Source organism: Clytia hemisphaerica, unplaced genomic scaffold (assembly GCF_902728285.1).
Source record: "Clytia hemisphaerica strain Z4C2 unplaced genomic scaffold, Clytia hemisphaerica genome assembly, whole genome shotgun sequence".
In the NCBI taxonomy this organism is placed as follows: domain Eukaryota; kingdom Metazoa; phylum Cnidaria; class Hydrozoa; order Leptothecata; family Clytiidae; genus Clytia; species Clytia hemisphaerica.
The window spans coordinates 31,800-54,803 of NW_027104551.1; the positions used below are offsets into that span (position 1 = coordinate 31,800).

At 35.8% G+C, this 23,004-nt stretch overlaps 2 protein-coding genes across 2 annotated transcripts; one reads left to right on the forward strand and one right to left on the reverse strand.

Moving 5' to 3' along the window:
* The first annotated feature begins 212 nt into the window (after positions 1-212).
* On the forward strand, positions 213-6,474 carry LOC136822876 (microprocessor complex subunit DGCR8-like). Its single transcript, XM_067079185.1, has 8 exons — positions 213-308; positions 552-697; positions 1,725-2,609; positions 3,051-3,169; positions 4,088-4,187; positions 4,623-4,700; positions 4,962-5,027; positions 5,617-6,474. Exons 1-8 carry the CDS (start codon positions 266-268, stop codon positions 5,698-5,700), a joined length of 1,521 nt encoding a protein of 506 aa, XP_066935286.1. The 5' UTR covers positions 213-265; the 3' UTR covers positions 5,701-6,474.
* A 3,770-nt stretch (positions 6,475-10,244) lies between these two features.
* Positions 10,245-22,992, reverse strand: LOC136822820 (centromere protein J-like). Its single transcript, XM_067079130.1, has 18 exons — positions 22,600-22,992; positions 21,099-21,925; positions 20,535-20,574; positions 19,961-20,013; positions 19,224-19,633; positions 18,732-18,828; positions 18,016-18,190; positions 17,015-17,355; positions 16,062-16,250; positions 15,304-15,498; positions 14,686-14,859; positions 13,973-14,036; positions 13,638-13,704; positions 13,299-13,428; positions 12,564-12,704; positions 12,040-12,113; positions 11,314-11,509; positions 10,245-10,680 (listed from the first exon to the last, which is right to left on the reverse strand). Exons 1-18 carry the CDS (start codon positions 22,703-22,705, stop codon positions 10,546-10,548), a joined length of 3,414 nt encoding a protein of 1,137 aa, XP_066935231.1. The 5' UTR covers positions 22,706-22,992; the 3' UTR covers positions 10,245-10,545.
* Positions 22,993-23,004: the final 12 nt, after the last annotated feature.

The window sequence follows — 23,004 nt, forward strand, 5'->3', positions numbered from 1 at the left end:
GACATCCTAACTAGCAAAGATATTATGCTATATGATATAATTAAAAAGTCATATGACAATAAAATTTTGAGTATGAAAAATTAAGGAATGTTTGCCCCTCAATCTTAATTGATTGCCTACTTAATTTCATTTAGGGATGACCAGTGACTTGTAGGTACAACTTCAAGTAACACGTTTGGTTACTTTTAATAAGTATAATTTTTTACAGATTATAAATAAATCAAAATTGGAAATATTTGATGACAATAATACACAACTAACCAACATGGATAAAGCTGAAGCGGCAGCAAAACGTGTTGTTATTGATTGTAAGTTAGCAAGTTTGCTCACAAATGTTTCACAAAAAATGGTTTTCCTTTTCAATAAAAAAAATATGCTACCTTCTAGCTTAACTAAATTTCTCAAGATTTTACACGCTGCAAAGGTTTTCCTTTTTTTGAATATTTTTTACTTGAAGGAGAAAAGATAATATCATGAAAATTTTGTGCACTTCAACTTTTGTCAATTGTTATATTCATTCGGACCAAAAGAATCCTTGTGCTTTTTTTCAGGCACAGGAAAGATTCCAGAGGTAGATTTACCAGAAGGTTGGATAGCTTTGGCTCATCAATCTGGTGGTATCGTTTACATTCATACTGAAACGAGGGTGGTGACATGGTCAAGACCGTACCTCATACACAGGACTGCAAGTGTTAGAGTAAGAATTGTCATCTTGCCTCTCCGCTTAATTCCAAAATTTGTGTCTTTGAAATAAAACCACGTTTCATTTTTTTATCATATGGAAATCATTTCCTACAGGAGGAAACCCAATTTTGATAGCTCTAATGATTCCATAGATTATTCAAATAGATTAATTTCGCAATAAAATATGCAGGGCACTGATTTCAACGTTAATAATTTCCTTTATCATTTTTATGTGTGTCAATTTTCTTTTGATTTTCATTGGTCAATATGCCTTGCTTATTTAAAAACATGTAGGCAATAACTAAGAATTCTGCAATAAAAGTCTGGCGGGATCTGCGAAAGCATCCACCAAAGAGGGACTTCAAAATATCTGTTCTGAAGGCACGTTCCAGCTGGATATGGCAGTCTGTTCTTAGTGAACTAAAGAAAAAAGTCTGCTGGAAAAAAGTGGTAGAAGATTGAGACCAGCTGGAAAAATATGATCTGTTCTTATGAATAAACAGTTTGATATCCAAAAAATAGAATTTCCTATCTGTTCTGAGGGAATTTCCAAAAAGTCAAAAAGTCTTTGAGATCTGTTCTTTTTCTTCTGCGATCTGTTTATAAGATTTTGTCAGCCCTGGTAGATAAGAACAATTTAACCCGCATAAAACCAATCGCCTGGTAATTTTGTACCTGCTCCGAAAGTTTTTTTACCTCCTAGCTGGAAAAATATAACTGTTCTTAAGTAAAGATTTCTCCCCTGGAAAACGAGGAACTGTTCTTAATTTCGGGGAAAGCCTTCCAGCTGGCAAATCAGAGCAGATATTTGCAAATTTTAGGTCAGTGGCTGCTTCTGGATCTGGAGTTGCATTCATTTATGTATCATATATGTGTAAATTGTGAAAGTTTGAGAGACTGGATAAGATTTTATCCCAAGCCGAAGAGAGGATATTTTGTTCATGTTTAATTCTTCTCTCATTTTCTAGAATCTCTTGTTCTTTGATTCAAATTTTTAACGACACTACGTTCATAGATCATCTGTATTGATTTAATTTCAGAAACATGATCCACCCTTGATATCAATACCCTGTCTCCACGAGCGGCGCTCAAAAGAAGGAACGACATCAAATAAAACTGAAGGAAAAGAAGATGAAATTATCGTTGAAGATGAGAAAATGAGCTCTATTACTAACGGTGGTCAACAAAAACGAAAACAATGTCCAATGCGTCAAGAAGAGGGTACTGGGGATGAGGAATCATCGAAGAAACAAAAATTGGAGAACAGTTTCCCATCGCCATGTCAAAAGCCTGCGGATGGTGACCTTCAGAAAAACCATGATATTAGTGTGACTGATTCTATCGGTAGTCAAGACGAGAGTTTAATGGAAACTGAAGACGCTTCTACTAGTCTACCGAGCTCCCAAGAAAGCAATGCAACCAGTCTTGGTGGTGGTGAATCTCAAGAGAGTTCTTCGTCAACGAGAAATAATAAGATGAAGAACGTTTTAAGCGAGTTTGAAACCGTTCATATAGACTCGGTTCATGACTATTTGGGACAATTATTCAAGTTTCGGGACCTTGAAGGGGACGAATGGAAATTACCCCTTTTCACGGATAAAGCTTTCAACGCTTCTCAAACATTTCTGGTACCCAAAAAGAAGGAAAGATTCGAAACCAAAGGAAAAACTAATCTACAGGTGCTGTACGAGTACACACAAAAGGAATCGAAAACAGACAGTAAGGTCGTGTTCAGTAAAATTGAGGCGAAAGGTTTAACGGAATTTTACACAGAAACTGTGATCGGAAACTTGAAGTATGGGATCGGTAAAGGAGATACCTTCAAGATAGCAAAACATGACGCCAGTAAAGTGACTATAGATATTTTGAATCCCAAACTCGTCCCCAAGGAGGATGATGAACCTGAGATCGCTGAAGTTTATCAGGTATCTACACATTTTTTTATAAGCGTAAATAGCGATCCCTTATAACACTATCAAGGCTCAAACCTTTAAAGAACTTTTAGCAATGGGAATTTGTTTCTACCTTTGAGCGTTTTTTCTTTCTCTCAGAAGCAATAACCAAGGGACTTTTTAACACATTTTTATCGGTCAAGAACTATATTACTAAGCACGATTTTAGACGGCCGTCTTTTTGCACTGCCTAGGAGGATAGGCATTATTAGTTAGAGAGGGCTAAAAGAGGATAGAAAGTTGGCAGTTAAAAACTTTGCTAGAAGAAGATAGAAAGAAGTTATTGCGTTGACGTCAACTTTAGACAGTCAACTTTCTGCCCAATTTAAATTAAAATTCAGAATGAGCAGTTTGAAAAGTGTACGGACCGTTTAAACCAGAGCTAAGAGCTTTAATAAAATTTCCCTATTTCAGTTTTATGATGATATATTGATCGACGATGAAAAAGTTGTGGAAAACATGAGCAAGTATGATACTGACGAGGAGGAGCCTTTGATGATGCCTTATGACATCATGTTACAACTTCTTGAAAGGTACTCCATTTTTACCCTCTTCTACGGTGATAATTATGATAGATTTCTTGCTCAAAGAATTTGATTAGAACTTAACGATTCATTCTACTACTCGAAATCCTTCTTGACCAATCAGATTCAAGTAATTATGTTTAATTTGGTGCTTACATTAAAAATTATATAAATCATTTCCGATCTTGGAAACCTCTGTAATGTAAATAGGCAGGATTACGTTACAAAAGATGGTGCATTTTTTAGTTATAGGCCAAATCTATCAACCATATCGTCATAAACATCAATATCTGACTACAATCTTAAAATAACTGAATTCTGACGTTCTGACTTAAGCAAACAGGTTCAACTAATGAAATAGGTTTGCTATAAAGCGGACCTTGACATGAACTAAGCATGCGTATTAATTTCAGAACTTTATCTTTCTGTGCTTATTATGCTTGCTTAATTCTCCCGAAATTTTATCTACGACATGGTACTTATTAGCAGTGACAAAGTATCGTGGATTTGAAAAATATTATAACAAACTTTTTGTTTGGATAGTATTTTTTAAAATCTATTCGACTCTTTTAAATGCTTTGAAGATACTATTTTACAGAGCTCATAGAATATACATATTGCATTTTCAGTTTTCAGAATCTTTGTATTAAGTAATTGAAGTCAAGGAGTCAAACATTTCTAAAGTCTTCTTTGAAGTTAACCACTTACAGATTAAACGCCGACTAACAGTAGTTTGATTTAATCTCCCTAAGCAGTGTCCTAGTGTATTCCAAGCCCTTTTGATTTCCGAGTACCTTTATATGAACCCCCTCCAGGGGTTAGGGGTGCTAACGCTACCATTATTTACAAACTCCCTGGTCCTTTTTGTTTTCGGATATGATGTTTTTCACTTTTTGACGCATAAAGTATTGACGTTTTGTTTTGTAGAAATCATGAAGATTACAAATCAGACGATCTGACGGAGTGTTACGTCACAATGCCTGACGAGTATGAATATTCCATCAAATATAAAGAAATTGAAGCTACGGTATGATGCAGTCTTTTTGATTTTTCATTTACCGATTATATGGACGCTCTTCCCAGTCATTTCTTTCATTTGAAAAAATATCTCTGGTAAATATCTCCAGGGAAGTATCTTAAGGCTCAAATGACTTATCCCTTGATCCTTGGTCTTTTTGTGCAGAGGCAAAACCCTTGTAATGTACGAGGATTTCGATTATGTAAATTCTCTTCCGCTTTTTCCTGGAAACACTCTATCCTCGAATGGTGCTGATGCCAGAGACTGCAATCTTCAGCGTTTCAACTTTTCCGACTTTAGGGGAGGGGATCAGTCCAGTTGAGAGATAACTCTATCATTTCTGTCTTACCAGTGAGAGGGTTTTTGTTCAAATCCGCCCATATTCACAAAACCTACTTTCAACACATAGGCAGCTTTGGTAATCTTCTCTCTTTTTGAAAACAGGCTGGCAGTGGGCATATGGAAGGTTCTGGAAATCTTTTACATTATGCAAAACAGTTAGCTGCACAAATATTCATCAAGGTTTGTGGTTTGCAATTTATCAATGACAGTAAATAAGGGTCTTCCGTCTCAGCGAGTTTAGAAAAAGAGGCTTTTTCGTCTCAAAATTCAGTAAAATTCTTCAAAATTTGAAGTATCTTGCCGAATTTCTTGTATCACTGTGACGATACATTCGATTCCTTTCCTGAGCACTGATTGGTCTGACACAATTTCGGCATTCAATTAGGGTCAGCCAGATTGATTTTAATGTTGAGTAAACGAGTATTTTCTTTGATTTTTCAGGAGATGTTTCCGTTATTGAAGTACTGGGGCTCGATCATTCGATTGAGTCGACAAAGGAAGCCAGTCGTAAGTCTCATGCAGTGGCCTCTCTCTAGTTCCATCTTCAATGGGGCAAAAATTTTCATTTCATTAGGTAAAAGTTCGAATTACGTAGTGTTTTTATACAACTTGTCAGCTTAGGGGACCAAGGCTTTTAAGTTGAGGTTCGGATCAGAGAGAACTGACCGCATCTATTTTTATGAAGCTTGCTTCTGTATTTTACTACAAGAACACGTGCATCTCATTCGGTCCTCTTTTTTGTCCTTTTATTTCTTTGTGATTTTCAGACCTAAATATCCATAAATCTTTTTCGTAGCTCTTCAGAAAAAAGGGTGGAATAAGTAGGGGGGTGGGTACTCCAGATAAAAACCAACAAAATAGGGGAGTCTTAATTAAGTGCTATTGACCTGATTTTGCTAAAAATTCCAAGGAAAATGAAGGTTTTTGGCCAATTTTGGCATTTCGTAGCATAAAGGTCATAAAATGGTCATAAAGTGAAATGGGGTGATTTTTTTTCAAAAATTATAAAATGACCCCTCCTACGATTAAGCACACGAGAGTATTCTTGAACATTTTTGAGAAATTCTCTTCAATTTCGTTACAATTTCCTTTTCAGGCGAAATCTAACGAGACACCCAGCAACAAATACTTGAGTGCTATGAAAGACGCCATGAGAAAAATGACAAATGAATCTTCATGAGTGTAATCATGTTGTTACGTACGAGTTGATCCGAGTTATTTCTGTTTTAAATATGAATGGGTCTGAGTTGAACTCCCTAAAATACGTTGGAATGAAAAACTTATTTGAATTAAGTGTTTGCAATTAAATGTTTATATTTATTTGTTTTTGGAAGAATTTGACGTTGTGTTGTGATCTTACAGTTTTTTTTCAACCCTGAAAATACAGTGTGTCCAGAAACAAGTTAACAATTCTTTTTTAATATAATAATTTATATGCATTATTATGACCTAATGACCTGTTATGGTTGTCTTCTATAACGATTTTACTTTATTATAAAATCTGTTCCGCTTTTTTTCCGGACGCACTGTACACCTTTTATGCCATCATTCTTTCATTACAGTTTGCGTATCATCATCAATATTGACTAGCAATTTTTTTAATGATAGTGACGGAAAGTTGAAGGGTTGTGGAGCTCTAAACATAGACTTAGCAAAATACTGTAAGAACCTTTTTGAGTCTTTTTTGGATAAATCGACCCAGATCCCGACATCCATGGGAAATTATTGTTATTGAATATTTATTCAAACCGACAGGATGTATATGTTTTCTTCTCAATGTTGCATAAGTTTTAGTTGAGTATAGTCTTTGTGTGTAACCTTTAAATATAGTAGAATATCGTTTATAATCCACTTACTTTAATTGTCGTTAAAAGTTTTTATACTACGCATTTTTATATTCAAAAATTGAAATTTTACTTTGGAAATCAAGAAATATTACATTTTAATTATATAATGTTTTTCGTGTCCAATTTGTTATTCTCTTTGAATAATCTCGGAACAATTCGTTGTGGTTTATGTTAGTATGTTCCTTAAGATTTAACATTTCATCATATTTCTGAAGTCTCCTGACTAGTTAGCATTGTTTCCCGATCGAAGGTCACCATTAAATTCAAGGGCCAGCGTCGCGATCGACTAGTGCTTGAATTATCCTTATCACGATTTAGATTTCCGTTTCGGGTAAACTAGGTTTCGCTAGAAAATACTTCTACAGATTTTACCTTCATTCATTCTTCGATTTAAGTTTCAACATTTGTTAAAATTTGATTTCTTTCATTTTTGGAGCTACCCCGGTGGGGTGGAGGTCCTATAAATTAACCTGTGTTCGTCCGTTCGTCCGTCCGTTCGTCCGTCCGTTCGTCTGTTACCAACTTTTCTCAGGATTGAATCATAGGAATCTTTTGATTTTTGGTACAAAGGTGCAAAATGGTGGTGGCCAAAATGTGACGGAGCCCGATTTTCGAAAAAAAAATTTGGGGGGCAAATTTCAGCCGAAAAACGGCTAAAAAACGGGTTTTTTGGACTTTGTGAAAAATTGGATCATTATTTTTTTCTGATTTTTTGAATTAAAGTAGGATACCATCATAGGTAAAAGGCTGAAGCAGATTTTTGCAAAAAAATTTTGTTTGTTCAAAAAACGCATGTTTATCTAGATAAGAATCACTATTAATAAGCATAGATCAATGTTCTTAGTCAAATTACTCAATTATTTTATGAGATAGATGTTTTTTTGCCCATGGGGCTTACTTTTGAAGAATATGTATGTTTAGATATGACCATGAACATATAAACGACTGGACATCCATCTCCTTTGTAGTTTTGAAGATAACACTGCTAGCTTCGTTGCCGCCTCGTTAAATGATCAAATGAAACAATAAATTTTGATGATATACCTCTTGGGAATACCTTGCTAACAACGTCAAAACTTCGACAAAAGTCTCTGTTGTTCTACTTTTCTCAAGTCTTTTATCTACAGGGTGTCCCTAATTAAAGTATCGAGTTTGAACATGCGATTGAGTAGAAAAGTTTGTGTGTGTTATCGCTAAAATATAAGAACGTTCTCCATCACACAGGCTTATTACAAAAGGTAGTTACAACGTATAAATTAATCGTAATGACAATGAAAAAAGAGGGAGAGCTTAAAGGGACATAACAGTACTTGCAAAATTTGTAAACAAACTGTATGCAGCGGATACAAAATCAAAACAAATGTCACATGTCAAAATAAAAAATCAAACCAAATATGGCTAATTTTGATTGTTCAATTGTTTTACAAGTTTGTTTTGAACACGTGATTTTAATTGTTCTCTTTAATGACACGTGGTTCGCGCAATGTTTACATTTTACTACTTTAATGTCCCTTTAAAATACAATTTTGTGAACACGCACATAAAACTTTCTACTCAATCGCATGTTCAAACTCGATACTTTAATTAGGGACACCCTGTATATCATAACAAAGATAACAGAGGCAAAATCATCGTCAGTTTGTCAAAACTCCGACTAATATTTCCAAATTTTGACTTAAAAGTGTCTAATAATTTTAGAGAGTGTCACATTCTAATTTCGATATTCTTATGACACAGGCTCTCAACTTTGGCAAGCTATTTTTTTCAAGTCATAAAAAAATTATTGGAGTGACAAAAGGGATTCAAAAGTATACACGCAGTTGAAATTCTGCATTTCAGAGTTGAAAATGTTGATAAAATGTATTGCAAACTCGTGAAAAAAATTGAAAATAATTTTTTTGTGCATTACCATTAGAAGTAATGTTCAAGCTCGATCAATCATTTTACCTAAACAATTCAAAGAAATAAAATTATGACGGAATATTGTCGGATTTTTTATACCAATTTTGAAATACAGGCGGCAACGAAGCTCGCTTCAAAGAGACAATAAAAGATAGATGTCCAGTCGTTTATATGTTCATGATATGACATTTTGGTTGCTTGGCGTGTTTTTATAGAAAAACTGGCCAAATTCGACATTTTTTTATAAGCACATTATCAATTACTTAGGTATTAGCTTTTCTCGAGATTGGCTCTTTCATTCTTTATGATTTTTTGCACAAAGATGCATAACTATAAACCCTCGAATGTGACGGAGCCCGATTTTCGAAAAAAAAATGTTTTTGTGCAAATTTGGGCCAAAACCCGGCTAAAAAACGGTATTTTTGGACTTTGTGAAATATTAGGCTGCTTGCATCCACTAACGGATTCGTGCTCCTATACTACCTGTGGTTTTGTAGAGGTCTGCGATTCAGACTAGTGAAATATAGGATCATTGTTTTTTCTGACTTTTTCCATGAAAGTAGGTATAAGATGGCTCAAGCAGATTTTTGTAGAAAAAGAATTTTTCAGCTCAAAAAACGCGTCTTTATCTATAAGAATCACTATTAATAAGCATACAATGTTCTCAGCCAAATTACTCAATTTTTTGATGACATACAATCATGGACAAAAGGTTTGTAGACTTCTGCAATATTTGCAAAATACTTCAATATTGATCAAAAACAAGTTCCCAAGAGGTTCTGGGTGCTTTCCAAACCCATCCAAAGCTGTTCAAAGTCTTACTTGTTAAAGTGTACTTATGCATTTTCTTTTGCTCTTCAGAAAAAATATGTAAATTTCAAAAAAGTTTCCCTCGATCGAGGACAGACAGCGGACCTTCGTTTTGGAAAGATATTCCCAATTGAAAATTTCGTGTCTCTACAAGCATTTTGTTGAATTTTTCTTGTCTAAGATCTTGTCTTAGTATTCTAGCTTTACTATCAAATTTTTTCCCTGCAAAGGTACAAAAAGAAAGAGAGCTGCAGAACTTTTTAAAAATGAGATTAATAAAAACACCTTCGAGCGGCCATGACAGATCCTTTGCGGACATGGCTAAAACATCTATTGTTCTCTAAAAATATTGTATTTCTCAAAATACATTGATCGCTCCCCATCGAGTCCTTTATCCAGTAATGACTATAATAAATCCTTGGATTTATTTTTAAAAACTTTTCAAAAATAATTCTTGCATGAATTTTTACTGAAAACTGACGTCATCATAAAAGCCCCTAAAAAGGGTCTGAAACTGGCTAGTAATCGTCAGGCGTGCAATTAATCGTTTATTGCTCTATCGGTTATTTCCGGCTCACTAGATCTGAGCGGAACATTCGAAGCGGGGGCGCTTGGCCCTAGACCGCTCCCTCCCTAACACAGGAACCTGATAATAAAACTCCGCTCAGAGAGAGCTGAGACAATTTATAATTTGCTTTTGTTAAAATGGAACTAAACATTTATTCTTTAATAATATCATTCAAAAAATATGTACAAATATTATATCTACATAAAATGTCTAGCTAACAGATACTATAAAAAAGTAATTCAAAAAATATTACAAATCGCAGCAAATCTTACTTGAAAATCTAAAGAAGACAATTTGCGAAGTAGCACTTAAAACGACAAACGATAAACTAGGGAAATATCTTTTGATTCAAAACATTTGTCAATAAATGACTTAAGTTGATGGTTAGAGCTATAGAAGCTTTCAAGCTTTCGAACCCAGAGCCATTTAACACTTCTAAATTTTACTGATGGACGTGATACAATCCAATTGTCTCGAGCGCTATCAGAATCATAAAAAAGTAAACAAGGGACCTGGCTCGAGTTGAAAGTAAAAGTTGAAAAGTTGCTGATCTGGACACTCACAACCATCTAGAAAGAAGCCCAGTAATTTTCTTAAAATTAAAAAACCGAAAAACTAATGAGTTTACACCTTCATGCTTGATGCGGCATCGTGTCCGGAAAAGCGGAACAGATTTCGTAAATAATCAAAAATCCTTAACTAAATTTCTCAATTTTCATTTCTCTTGTTTTCAAAATATTCTTAAAAGGGAAATGAAGTATTTATCAGCCTTGAGGATGTTTATTTAAATTCAAACAAATTCTGTTGCGTTTTTACCGGTCATTGTCTGCTTGACTTAAAGTATTAAAGCTTTCCTTGTATGGAGCAGGGATCCTTGACAGCACCAAAAACATACGTTCTACGTCTGGTTCAATCGATCGATTACGAGATTTCCATCCTTATCTTTAACGCGAAGCCTTCCGTTAGAATATTTCGTCTCCTGGCGACCGTCTTCGTAAACAGTTTTTATCGTTCCATTTGGATATTCACGGCGCTAGAAATGTAAAAACAAAGAAACTTGTCAAAAAGCCTTTGCATGCAGAAATTACTTTGAGTACAACGACTGCCTTGTTTTGAAACCATTACTAAGGTGATTAAATCCCTTGAGTCTTCAGGTGTTACTTTGATAAATAAAATAAACTCCTCTGGGAATCAATTACCATAGCAATATCTTGAAAACGAGGTAAGCGTTGCTTGTAACAACATTTATGAGAAGGCCAATTCAGCTTTCTCGAGAGATATATCTGAAGACTATAGACGAACCTTTAACCTTTCCCGACGTAACTTTATATCGTATAAAAACCGTATGTAGGAAATAAGTGTCTTCGATTCCTACATTCCTTTAAATCCCTTCGCCAGTTTAGCTTACACGTTATAAAGTTCAAAATGAGACGAGAGCCTTAATAAGTAAACAGTTTAGATATAACACAGACAGAAATTACAAAATATAAATAAAAAAAACCAAGAAACCTCAGGTATTCATCTACATTTTGCTCAAATTAAGTAAATGAATTTGAATCCTAAAAACAAAGATAAAACTATGTTTTTCAGATTTCATCTAAATTCGCCGAAATTAATTTCTCGCAAAAATTAGTCTCAAAATTAGAAGGAAGGTATGGAATATTACCTTAAATTGTTTCGTATGAACTTCTCGTTGTCCGTTAGGATACATCACTGTCCGGACGCCTGTCTTGTCAACATTCTGCACCATACCGTCCACAAAAACCGTCTCCTCACTCCCGTCTAGATTCACGTATTTGACGGTTTGATCCGGAAAGATGATTTCGGTACGCCCGTCCGTATGTCGCTTCTCGATTTGTTTGCTAAAAGAAGGATGGTAGATGTTCAGATTTTAAAATTTGTGTTGAAATCAATTATTACAACAAAAACATTGGCGCCGATTTCGGGCGATAAATAAACCAATCAAAACACAGAATTGTGCTAAATACAGAAATACTTTAGTCTGTACCTCCTATGTTGAGGAGGAGTGACGTCCAGGGTGGTCTAAAAAATAAGTCTTTTCGAGTGTAAGAGTCCAGGGTCAGTAAAATGAGGTAGAAAATCCAGGGTGGTCAGTAAAACAAGGTCAGAAATTCAAGGTGGTCCTGGAAAATTGGAAAAAAAGTCCAGGGGTTACTTCTCCCAAAAAAAGGACCTCAACATAGGGGTATAATTTTTTTCTGGAACAGTCCATTCGCCGAACTAGAGTACGTAATTCTATAGAGAAATACCGGGTAAAACCCAAGATCTTGATCTGACGTGTCTGATATAATATTGTAATATTATTTCGTATTGTACGAAAATGTAATGAATTATTTTAATACTACGCCAACGTAATATCTAAGTGACTTACTTTGAAAACTCTAGAACTTCAAGACCATCTTTGAAAGTTGTATGCGTGGTTTGAGTTTCAGCGTAGTAATATACCTAAATATAGGATTAATTGGATTTAAATGGATCGTTTTTCGCAAAATTCAATCTTACGAGCTCAGAAAATTTGTAGGATTTTATATAGATTTAAAATTTCGAGAGTTAAATATTTCGGGCTCACTAGATCCGAGTCAAATATTTCGCAAATCAACCTCCGTTGATCAGTAGAAAGTGCCCGAGAGATGTAAATATCTTAAAAATTTTATTTTTACACAAGTGTTCCCGTTTCATATCAGACACTTGTCTCTTATCAGGACGGTGTCTCCTTATTGTTACACTGTGCTGAATAAACAAAAAAAAATATTTTTCTTTTCCTCTTTCTGACCAATCTTACTCCACATCCGTGTCAATTGAATGTGAAGAATCTAGTAAATTAAATTGACGAGTAAACCAACAAAAAACAAAACCTTTAAAAACTTGGAAATTTCTCTTGGTTCTTTTTCTTACCACACGTTGATCAGGATGTAGCCGTTTGATATCTCCGTTGAAAAAACATATAGAAATGGTTTTGCCGTCCCCACTGATCGTCTTCTTCGTACCGTTCGGAAAAGTGATTAGCTTGGATCCGTCTGCGTGCAGGACTTCAGTCTAGTCAGTGAATAAATGAAGACAAAATGAGGGAGACCCGTTTAACGACCCTGAACGAAGTGAGAAAATGTGTTTGAATTTGATGATAAAGTATTTTGATTATATGAATAATAGAAAGTGTTGTAAAAAACACTGCTTTTGAAATCATAAGTCACACGAATTTTCACAAAAGAATCCATTTTTTTTAATGAGACTTTAAAATTTTATAAATCAGTTTTGGAAAATATTTTAGGTAGAAATATTTAAGAGGTTTTGCTCATAACTAAGAAAGTTTATTTGCGGGCCAAAAATCTCAAGTCATCTAATTATACACCCTTTTCTCACAGCCGTGGTGGAAGTTTTTCCCAAAGCGGGGTTAAAATTATGTCGAAATCCAAATTGGGATAAAAATCCTTTTGTTCCAAGCTAAAAAAAATTCAGTGGGGAGTTTTGGAGTGCAATTTTTCACATTGAATTTCAAATGGGAATGAAGTCCTTTTCCCAGTTCGGCTGAAATTGTAGGGTATTTTTCCTATCGGAAACGAAATTTTGACCACCGGCTTTGTGACAAAGGGGTGTGTCTATCCCTGAAAAAAATGTTTGTTTCGATCTTACCTTTCCGTCTTTGAGATGTTGCATGGCACCTGGTGTGAGAGCATTTTGTGTTTCATTCGATTCATGGTTCTTTTGTTGTAATGGCCGAGCTTTTGTCTGTGGTAGAGTTGGCTGCATTTGAGGTTGGGTACTGAAAATGAATGAATAAATGAATGAATGAACTAATAAGTATTTGATTAGTCTTTATACGACCTGTATGTACCTATTACAGACAATGTGAGAAAATGATCTTTGCTTCTTAGTTTTTCAATAGAAACATTCAATATTTAAAATCCACGTCATAGCATATTTTTTCAAGATTGAGGCATTCATATTTATTAAAAGGTCTTCTTTACTTACCTTAAAAGCGCAGAGGGTGGCGAAAAGCTGAGCCTCTCATTCATTTCAACCCCAATCGACGAAGGATCTATGGAATAAAAATCATGAACGGTTTTTAACGTGAAATCCACCAAATTACGTTCCCATTAATGTTTTATTTTTTATAATTACTTATTTTGGCAATCTGTCAAATTAAATTATGTATCAAACATCAATAAAACACGTTCTTATTTCATGAACCTTTCTCGACACAGCATACTTATTATAAAAGAAAATGTCATAATTTTCATATGAACTTGACTCCAGAGGCCTTACAAGAGTTTGACAATACTGTTAAAGAGTCTGAAGAAAACTACCTTGAAAAATGGAATGTCTTTTGTCGAGTGCTTTCTCTGGAGGGCTTTGCACTCGTGGTGGTTTCTAAAAAATTGAAAGAACAGTATAAGTAGAGTTGGTTTCATCATTGGTTCAAGCAGTTAAGCATAAAATGAATGTACCTATGTACACCCCTTCTCAAAGGCTCACTGGGACCCCTTCCCACTCGAAAAATTGGCCAAAATATCGTCCCCAGTGAAAAATTATACTCTAATTTTTGTCCCCGCTGAAAATCATTAAATAAGTAAGTAAATTCTCACTGCAAAGTTTATTGTGCTATTTTTCTATCCCCATTGAATTTCTGCTTCGAAAACAATGGAATTCAAGTCCCACGCCATAAAAAAACATTGGAATATAAATACCCAGTTTTGGTCCTTTATTTTTATCTCCACTGGCTCAAAAAATCTAAAGGATGTCTATGTTAGGCATTTATATTGGTATAACACTTTGTTTGGACACAATTTACATCAACTTTAAAACGAACTTGAATGACTAAGGACATTTTTTTATATTTCCCAGTCCAGCTAATCGAAACCTTAAAAGACACCAATTAAGGTATCTTCGACCATTTCCTTACACAGCATTTTTAAACAAACGACTGGGTAGACCCGGTTCACCTTTTTGCTGGGTTCACTCCACCTATTGGTTCACCCTTTTCTAATTACGATCATAAAAAGGAATATATGTAAGAAACCTTATTATTATGATTGTTCTTCCATCGCTCAATACGTTGTTCTTCAAATATTTTGATTTCTTTCTTCAGCTCTACATTTTCTTCTTCCAGATCAGTGACGCGCGTACGAAAGCGGACCGATGCATTGTTCCATCGTGTCTCACGTGTTTTCAGCTCCTCTGTCAATCGTTCTAACTGAAATACAAACATCATACAGTTAACGCTCGCTAATTCGAATTCGAACGGAAAGTCTAATTTGTTCGAATTACAGAGAGGATCGAATTATAGAGAGTATTTTAAGAGAGCAGTCGTGGTATGAAGGTAGAGCATCCAGCTACGGTGCGCAAGGTTGTGGGTTCGATCCCCAGCAGCATCATACCAAAGATTCCCAAATGGTACTTCATGCCTTTCTGATGCTCAGCAACTAAAGAGACGGATCAAGGGTACGTACAGAAATCCAGGGAAATGAGTGAGCGCCCTCCCCTATATGTCTATAGACAGCTTTAAAAGAGGAGCCTTCAGGTCGCCCTTGACTGCGGTCACAGACAAACCTCAGAACTTACATCAAAGAAACAGAGGACTGATGCTCTCTAATCGCCTTGAAGTAAATTAAAGAGGGGAAAAAATATTCATAAAGACCTCTTGTTTCAGTTCTTTCATCTCTTCCCTTTCTTGTTTATTCGGGAACGCCTTTGCCGCCTTTTGAAACTTCTCAAACGCTCGTTTCTCCGCCCTCAGCTTTTTTGTCTCTTCGGTCTTGTAAGATTCAAATCGTTCCGTTTCTGCTTTCCGTTTTCGTTGAAAAGATTCAATCTCTTTGTGTAATTTCGAAACCTAGATTAAAGAAAACATTGAAGGGTCTCCGGAAGGTTTTTAGAAAGCAGTTAAGTTTCAGTTTCACCGAGCAAGGAATACACCTTTTCGACCGTAGTCGCGCGGTCAGGCGCGTGCCACTTAATTATTTAATTGTCCCGCTAAACTCGATCCAATCCTTTTTTGACACATTTTTCTATTGTCTATAGGTGCGAAAAAAGGACTGGGACGGTTTTAGTGGGATAACGCGGACAAAAAAATACCCGCGCGGCAATTGGCGGCTACAGTCGGAAAGGTGTATATTTGGTATGTGTAACTTTACGTAAAATTTACTCCTTAAGTAACACTAAAGAAAATGTAGTCTACCGACCACAGATATTTTATATATACAATACTAGATTGAGCTACTCTGTCCCTAGCTGAATTAAGATAATCGACAATCTTTGATAAAGTAGACAACAGTTAGACCATAGTTCGGTACCGGCAATTTGATTGATCAAGCCCATTCTCTCTACTCCTCGCTTCGCACCACTCAGGTGTGTAGCTCTGTCTAGTGTTTTATATAAGATATCTGTGCTACAGACCTCTGTTTCTCGTTGTTCTCTTAACTTCGCCAATTTATCATTCTCCATTCGAAATGTTTTGATTTCTTTCTCTAATTCAGCTAACTTTTGTTTGACCGTGTTTGAAATACTGGATGTGGGTATATCAACTGTTTGTGTTAATAGGGAGGACGGCTCCACTGTCCCTTCTTCAGATTCTGTGGTTGTATTCTAAAGGGAACGATTTTATACAAAAGTAATGTTTTTTAAGCTTTAGTCTTTAAAAAAGAATAATTATCATAAAAATGACATAAATGAATCGCCTCCCCTTTTTCCCGGAGAAAGGCCTAAACAAAGCTTATTTGATATTTCGATTGTGGCCGGCCATGCTTAAGTTCGGAAGCAGCAAGCCAATTTCCCATCGAAGAGAAATTGCAGTCAGTCTTTATTCGCCGTGTCCCAAGTCGGGTCCAATGTCATGTCGGAAAACACTGAAAAATTTTAAGTTGGTCCCGAAAATCCACCCAAAAATGAGGTCCATGACCTCTTCTGCTGCAAAATATGTTGCGCGGTTAGGCAAAACTCCGTAATCCAAATCCTAAATGTTCGATAATTTTACCATTTTTTTACATCGGGTGTCGGACTAAAATAAAGCCGATCTCTACTACGCGCTGGCATATGCCATTTTGACCGTACTACAAAATTAGACCTTTGTATTGCCAAGTGAATTGTATAGTGCTGGAGGAGTGAAGACTGGTCTTAGACATCAAGCTAAAATCACTCCTTTTTTATAAAAACCAATTAGTTTTTTCGATTTCAGTTAATTGTTTTAGCATTTGCCCTTATAAATTGTTCTAATCTTTTTCCTAGTTTTTAAATTGTGGTGTTTTATACATTATTAACCAATTCTAACAATTTATTTAATTTTTGCCTCTTTTGAACCTCACTGTTCTTATAAACTTGTTCTTATGAAGTAAAAAGTTTACGATAGTTACCTGAGATACAGAGCGGTCTTTACGTTTGCTTATGATCCGTTTGGGTGGTACTGTCTCCTGAGAAACATGCGATGGAGTGTTCTCATTGTCTGACGTATCCCTTAATGTGTCATCATTGCACTCTCCCGCAGAGAATATTGAAGTATCTTCTCCATCATTGAGACTATTATCTGACCACGTTGACTCGTCATCAAAGTCGTACGAACTTTTTGGCCGTTCGGTCTCTTTACTGTTTTTCACTTCATCATCATAATCATCTTGTTGTTGTTGTTTTTCAGATTGGGTATTGTTTGAGATTGAAGTGACTTTCTTCACAGTTGAATTTGATTTCATATTACCAACTAGGAAAAAGTAGATTTAGATCTTTAAAAGCCTGGCACGATATCAATAAGACAGGAAACATGTCATCTATTTTTATAATCTGAGATATACAAGACGAGTCTGACCTGCGAGGCCAAAATAGGACTAAAACAATTTACAATTGGAAGTTTTGAATTTAGCGGGGACACTAAAATTAAAAGACATTTGCGTTTTTTCCGAAAAAGTAAGACTAGTCAAAAAAATAAGAAAATTTAATCGCCTGTGTTATCAACTGATATTTTGAGATTCAAAACCGTAGCCCAAACCATGTTATTCATTTCGCCTTCAATAAGAAGAAATCATGGCATGGATCTCTAGGCTAGCAATCAATTCGGACGACGAAACAAATACCATTCATATCCAAAAGCAGCAAACAAAAATTCGAAAAGTTTCTTGTTTGGATCTGATTTTGGACTAAACCGTTTGTAGGGTGTATCATTTCAACGAAAGCCGATCTATTTTGATTGTTTTCCACTAGCTATGCATAATGGTATCTGTGTCTCGCGTGCACAGAACCAGCGGTGTCTGGACAGCGCTAAACGTTCCGACTTGAAAAAGGAGGAATTGCTACTTCGTAAGGAGTATTCCCTGATGGGGGAGGGCTCATATCATCATGATGAGAGTCCAAAATTTATCTTTACCTTCTTGGAATTTTTGCAGCCCATCTACCATCAGAGCAGATGAATGTTCGCCCTGATAAACTGTTTTCGTCTTTCCGCCAAGAACTTTGTGGACAAAGGAACAATTGGATGACAAAGACATATTTTCTGCTGCTTCTTCTAACGCTTCAAAATCGTCAAGATCTTTGTTTTCTTTCTGAAATGAAGGAGAAAAGAAGGATTGAAAGAAGATCAAATCATTTTCTTAGTTCATAACGAGTTTATATTTGGATAAGGCTATTATTGTACCTCACTAACATTCTGCCGATCGGTAGTATGAGGGTTCTGCCCACAGAATTGCACTGCAATGTGTTCGATTCCCAAGCACTAAACATGTTTTTTACATAAGCAAGTGTCTGGTCAGGCTTGTGTATGCTCAAGCTTTCAAAGCACCCAGGCATAGCCTATGCTTATTACAAGCCTATGAATTATAATGTTTATAATTCACCCAGGCCAAGTTTTTTTTAAATCTCAGAATTTTTAATATGTTTATAAGCCCAACAATGCCTTTTAAACCTTACTCTATAACTAAATTTCCTTAACAATAACACTTCCTTAACAAATTTATGTTCCCTGTGCGTATTTGAGTTATAGAAACTCTACTGTAAAAGGTATATCAAAAGCCGCCATTTAAAAAATATTTTGAGATTATACAATAGTGGTAGAGTAGGAGGTCTAGCGTTTTGTGTTCAACAAACCTCCTCTTTGTTTGTATACTGTATCAACATTTTTTGAAATGAAGCTTCCATCACTGATGATGAAACAGCATCTCGGTGATCATGGCGTGTGGTCGTTCTAAAGTGAAGAAAATGTCAGATGTGCAGTGATCTCCACAGCTATTGGCTATTCCAAGAAATTGTCAACCACGATTGGAGTATAATGCCTGATCAAACCGGGTGCTATCAAACAGTATCAAATGGTGCATGGGTCGCGGCGCTCCTAGGTCGACCTACTGGCGGTATTCAGTCAATTGAGCGTGATGTAACGTACCCCTTCCTTTGGAATGGCCGTAATTGCAATTCATTGCACTTGTCTTACATGTCAATGAATTTCTGTAACAAATACTTAGTGTACTGTAATTCTATTTTATACCGATAGTCATTTTTTACTGGGCGTTTTGTCTTAGAATGATAACCAAGAGAGTAACGCTGCAAAATACACCTCTCATAATCGATTCAAGAAGCACTTACTTAAGAGGTTGTGAGGTGAATTTAGGGTCCATTGTATCCGTTGCTTTAACTGTATCTGCAATCTTTTCCAAGTGTTGTAGTTGTGGGACTGTGTTAGAAACGGTATTCGATGCCTCCTTTTGCACGCGATGTTTTAATTTCAACTTCAATGGTAACCCAGGGCGGGTCTTCCTTACCAAGGCGGTTTTTGATGCTTTATTGGGCGGGGGTGGGTCAATGTTCATAACAAAGGCCTTGTCATTTTTTGGTTGCTTGTTGTGGTAGGCGGGCTTCTTGTTTTTGTTTTTCTCTTTTTCTTTTGTAGGTATGAAAGCGTTATTTCCTTTTTGAAAACGCTTCAATCCTTCGCCTCGTTTTAAGAATTTGTGGCTTTTGTTTTTCATTGGAGTGGACGTGTTTAAAACATTCTCCTGAAGTAAGAAAATATCAATTATCGAATCAAATACAGTAGAATCTCCATAACTCGAAGCTCTATTAATCTAACGTCTCCATAACTCGAACAAATTTGCTGGTCCTTTCAGTTAACAATGCCTTATAATCCAATCTCCATAACTCGAAATTTTCTGAGCTCGAACAATTATACGTTCCCCACGTGGGCTTTCCAGTTATGGAGAGTTTTGTATCATAAGGCATTTCGGCGACAGTTTTAGAAAGAAATTTTTCAGAAAGTTTGTAAAAGAAGGGTTTTGAATTTGAATTTAATTGATTCTCTACTAAGGCACTTAAGTCATACCTACCATGTCATTCTTGAGCTCATTCTCAACTATGTTTTCAAACGTCACGCCAATACCTATAATAAATTTAAAAAAGAGTTATAAATTCTAAATCTTCCAGTATGCAAATAGGTATGGTTTACACAATACATAGAATCGTTCATTATATGAGGTACACAGATTGCGCCTTTCCTTTCAAAATAGTTGTCTATTTTTTAACAAAGTTACAAAACAACGCGTCAAAACAGCGCCTCAAGAAAGATCATTAATCCTTAGAGCTAATTTATATAGGTCATTTCACAGTTGAAATGGATCATGGGTAATCAGGATTGATTGCGCCCCGATAACGGTTTCCCGTTGGTTAGAGACGTAAGAATTTTCAAAATTTTACAAAACTTTGGACGAATAGTAAGTCGTCATTAGCGCGCAGTGGTTCTGATTACCCATTACGCTTTGTGACTGTGAAATGGCCTATTGTAAAAGATACAAAAATTACCTGATAAAGTTCTGAAAGAGAACTAAATATCGTGATAAACAGACGATTCTACTTTTGTGTACGTTAATATAAAAGAAGTATAAAGTACACTATTTTGCTTACCATTGATCATTGACTTGACAGGTCTCTCGTCAATGTTTGCCTAAAGAACGAAAGTGAGTAAGAGTGTAATTATTAAACGGGATTGTCAGCCAGAATGGTTGCTATGGAGCTTTCCACCATCATGAACATGATCTAAGATTTTTATGCCTCTTACATTAAGAAGTCGAGAAGTGAATGAGAGTAATCATAAGTGTATCCGGGGAAAACTACCGACAAAAGAGGTTCCTGCTACCTTCATTCACGCAACAGTATATTTCCAGAAGCTATACCCAAAAACAAGACGTACCAGGCGCAAACCGCTTTGCTTTTAGAACGCAGGACTTGGAATTGCCTCTTGTCCGATCCAAAAAATCTAATTTTAAAGTAAAAGAAACTCTGATCGGACATTAGTCCGACCCACTGGAAATCATTAATTCTTAAGAGCCTTGAAAACAAAAAAACTGTATGGAAAATTCGTTTAGAAAGAAATGTTAATATTTAAGTGCGGAGGTTTGCCTGAAAGTCTTAATCTCATTGATCAATATAAACATTTTCAAAAACTAAAAGGGAAAAATAATAACCCACCGCAATCTCATCTTCAGCACTTTCTTCTTCATTATGGATAACCGTGCATTCATTTTCTTCTTCACTGGTGCTGTCTCCTTCATTTTCGTAAAGACCTCCGCGTGAGAGTGCACTATTATCTCTATTTGGAAGACCTTGATTGTACTGCTCTCCTCCGTGAGCATTTTTTGTGTAAACTGTACTAGCTTCAGGCACCAGTCTTTGTGTTTTGGAGCTGTTCACATTCAAATATCTTTGGAAAGGGTCTTGAAGATCATGATTAGAATTTTCATCTCTACGAAGAAGGGTTTCATGTTCGTCTTCAGAGACATCGGTGGAGAAGGGTCGCACTCCATCTTCAGATTCATATTGTAAAACCACGTCATCAAGATCAGAGAAATCTTCTTGGTTGTCATGACAACTGTTCTCCTCCTCATGGTCACTGATGACGTCATCATCGTTCTCCACCTCGGTGAGATTCTCGCAATCAGAAGGAGACATGAATTTGACTGTCTGTAGGCCGGATAAGTACCAGTTGTCAAGCCCACCGCCTTTGTTCGTAGTTTGTGCTTGTGCAATCTCGTCTTTTTCGTCTATAAGGTTTTCTTCATAATCCACCGAGTTTAAAGAGTTCTCGTTCATGAGGTTTGAATGTATTGGTTGTGTATTCAAGGAATTCGAGTTGACACTTTTTAATGCGTTTGTGAGTGCATTTTGGTTCATTGTTTGCATGAAATTTGATTGTGATGGTTTTTCAAAGTGTTGTTGGTGTATACTGTCGGCTGGTTGTTGTTGTTGTTGTTGACGCCCGATGACGAGGTTCTCTTTGTTTGACAGATTCTGTGGACCTTTATATTTGAAAAGGAAAACTGATAAACAACTTCATGTAAAGGATCCCCACAGGTATTTTGAGGCAAAAAGAAAATACCCTTTGCGATTGATCTCATCAGAAAGTTCCCAAAGAGTTTCAAGCGGCATGTAAAATTACATGAAATATACTTTTAATGGTATCAATGATAACAAAGTTATTCCGAATATTCTTTAGGTCAAAATTTTTTTAAAGATACAGAGTCCCCTACAAAATACTTCGTATAGTTTTTTACGTCTTGGGGCCGAAAAAACCCTTGAAGTAATGCAATTTAGAAAGTAGAACTCCCAACTTAGAATTTGAAGTTTTGCTTTAGACCCATTACCATTCGACCCACTAGCTCCTCACTTTTATGAGCTTTTAAAGTCAAAATTTACTTTAATGGGATAAATTTTCTCGGGGATTAAATTTCGCGGGTTTCACGGATTAAGGTCTCATCCGCGAAATTAAGTCCCAATGGAATTTAGAAAGGTCTTATCCGTAAAATTTTTCTGAACAAAACTAAAAAAATGTACGTATAATTTGGCAGCAAAAAGAAACGAAATCATGAAAATTTTGTCTCCTTATGATACCATCCGCGAAAAATTGTCCCATTAAAGTAGACAAAAAGTGTAAAAAAAACATAAAAAGTGGACACTGGAATAATATTCTTACTGCTGACAGCTTCAACATCAGATTGTAGTTTGGCAAAGTGAAGTTGTTGTTGTAGTTGCCATTGATTCAATGTTTTCAATTTCTCCAACAAAGACATCCTCTCCATGATGGTGCTGATAAAGGATTCCCTTGTTGTTTTGGTTTTCAACTACCAAACGATTCCGATGGAATTGTTCTTGTGCTATTGATTAAGTTGGACAATCTCCGATTCCAGAGTCTCTTTGAGCAGCAATCTTCCCAAGATTTTTCTAAATTGACAATCTTTGTTCTTCCTGTATTATAATATCACTGAAACGTTTTGGTTTTGGTACTGGAATCTGCAATCCAAGATCCTTGATTTGTAGCCAGTACTTTATTTCTTTCTTTTTCTGTATTTCATTTTCAATTTTTCACTGAAACGGATAA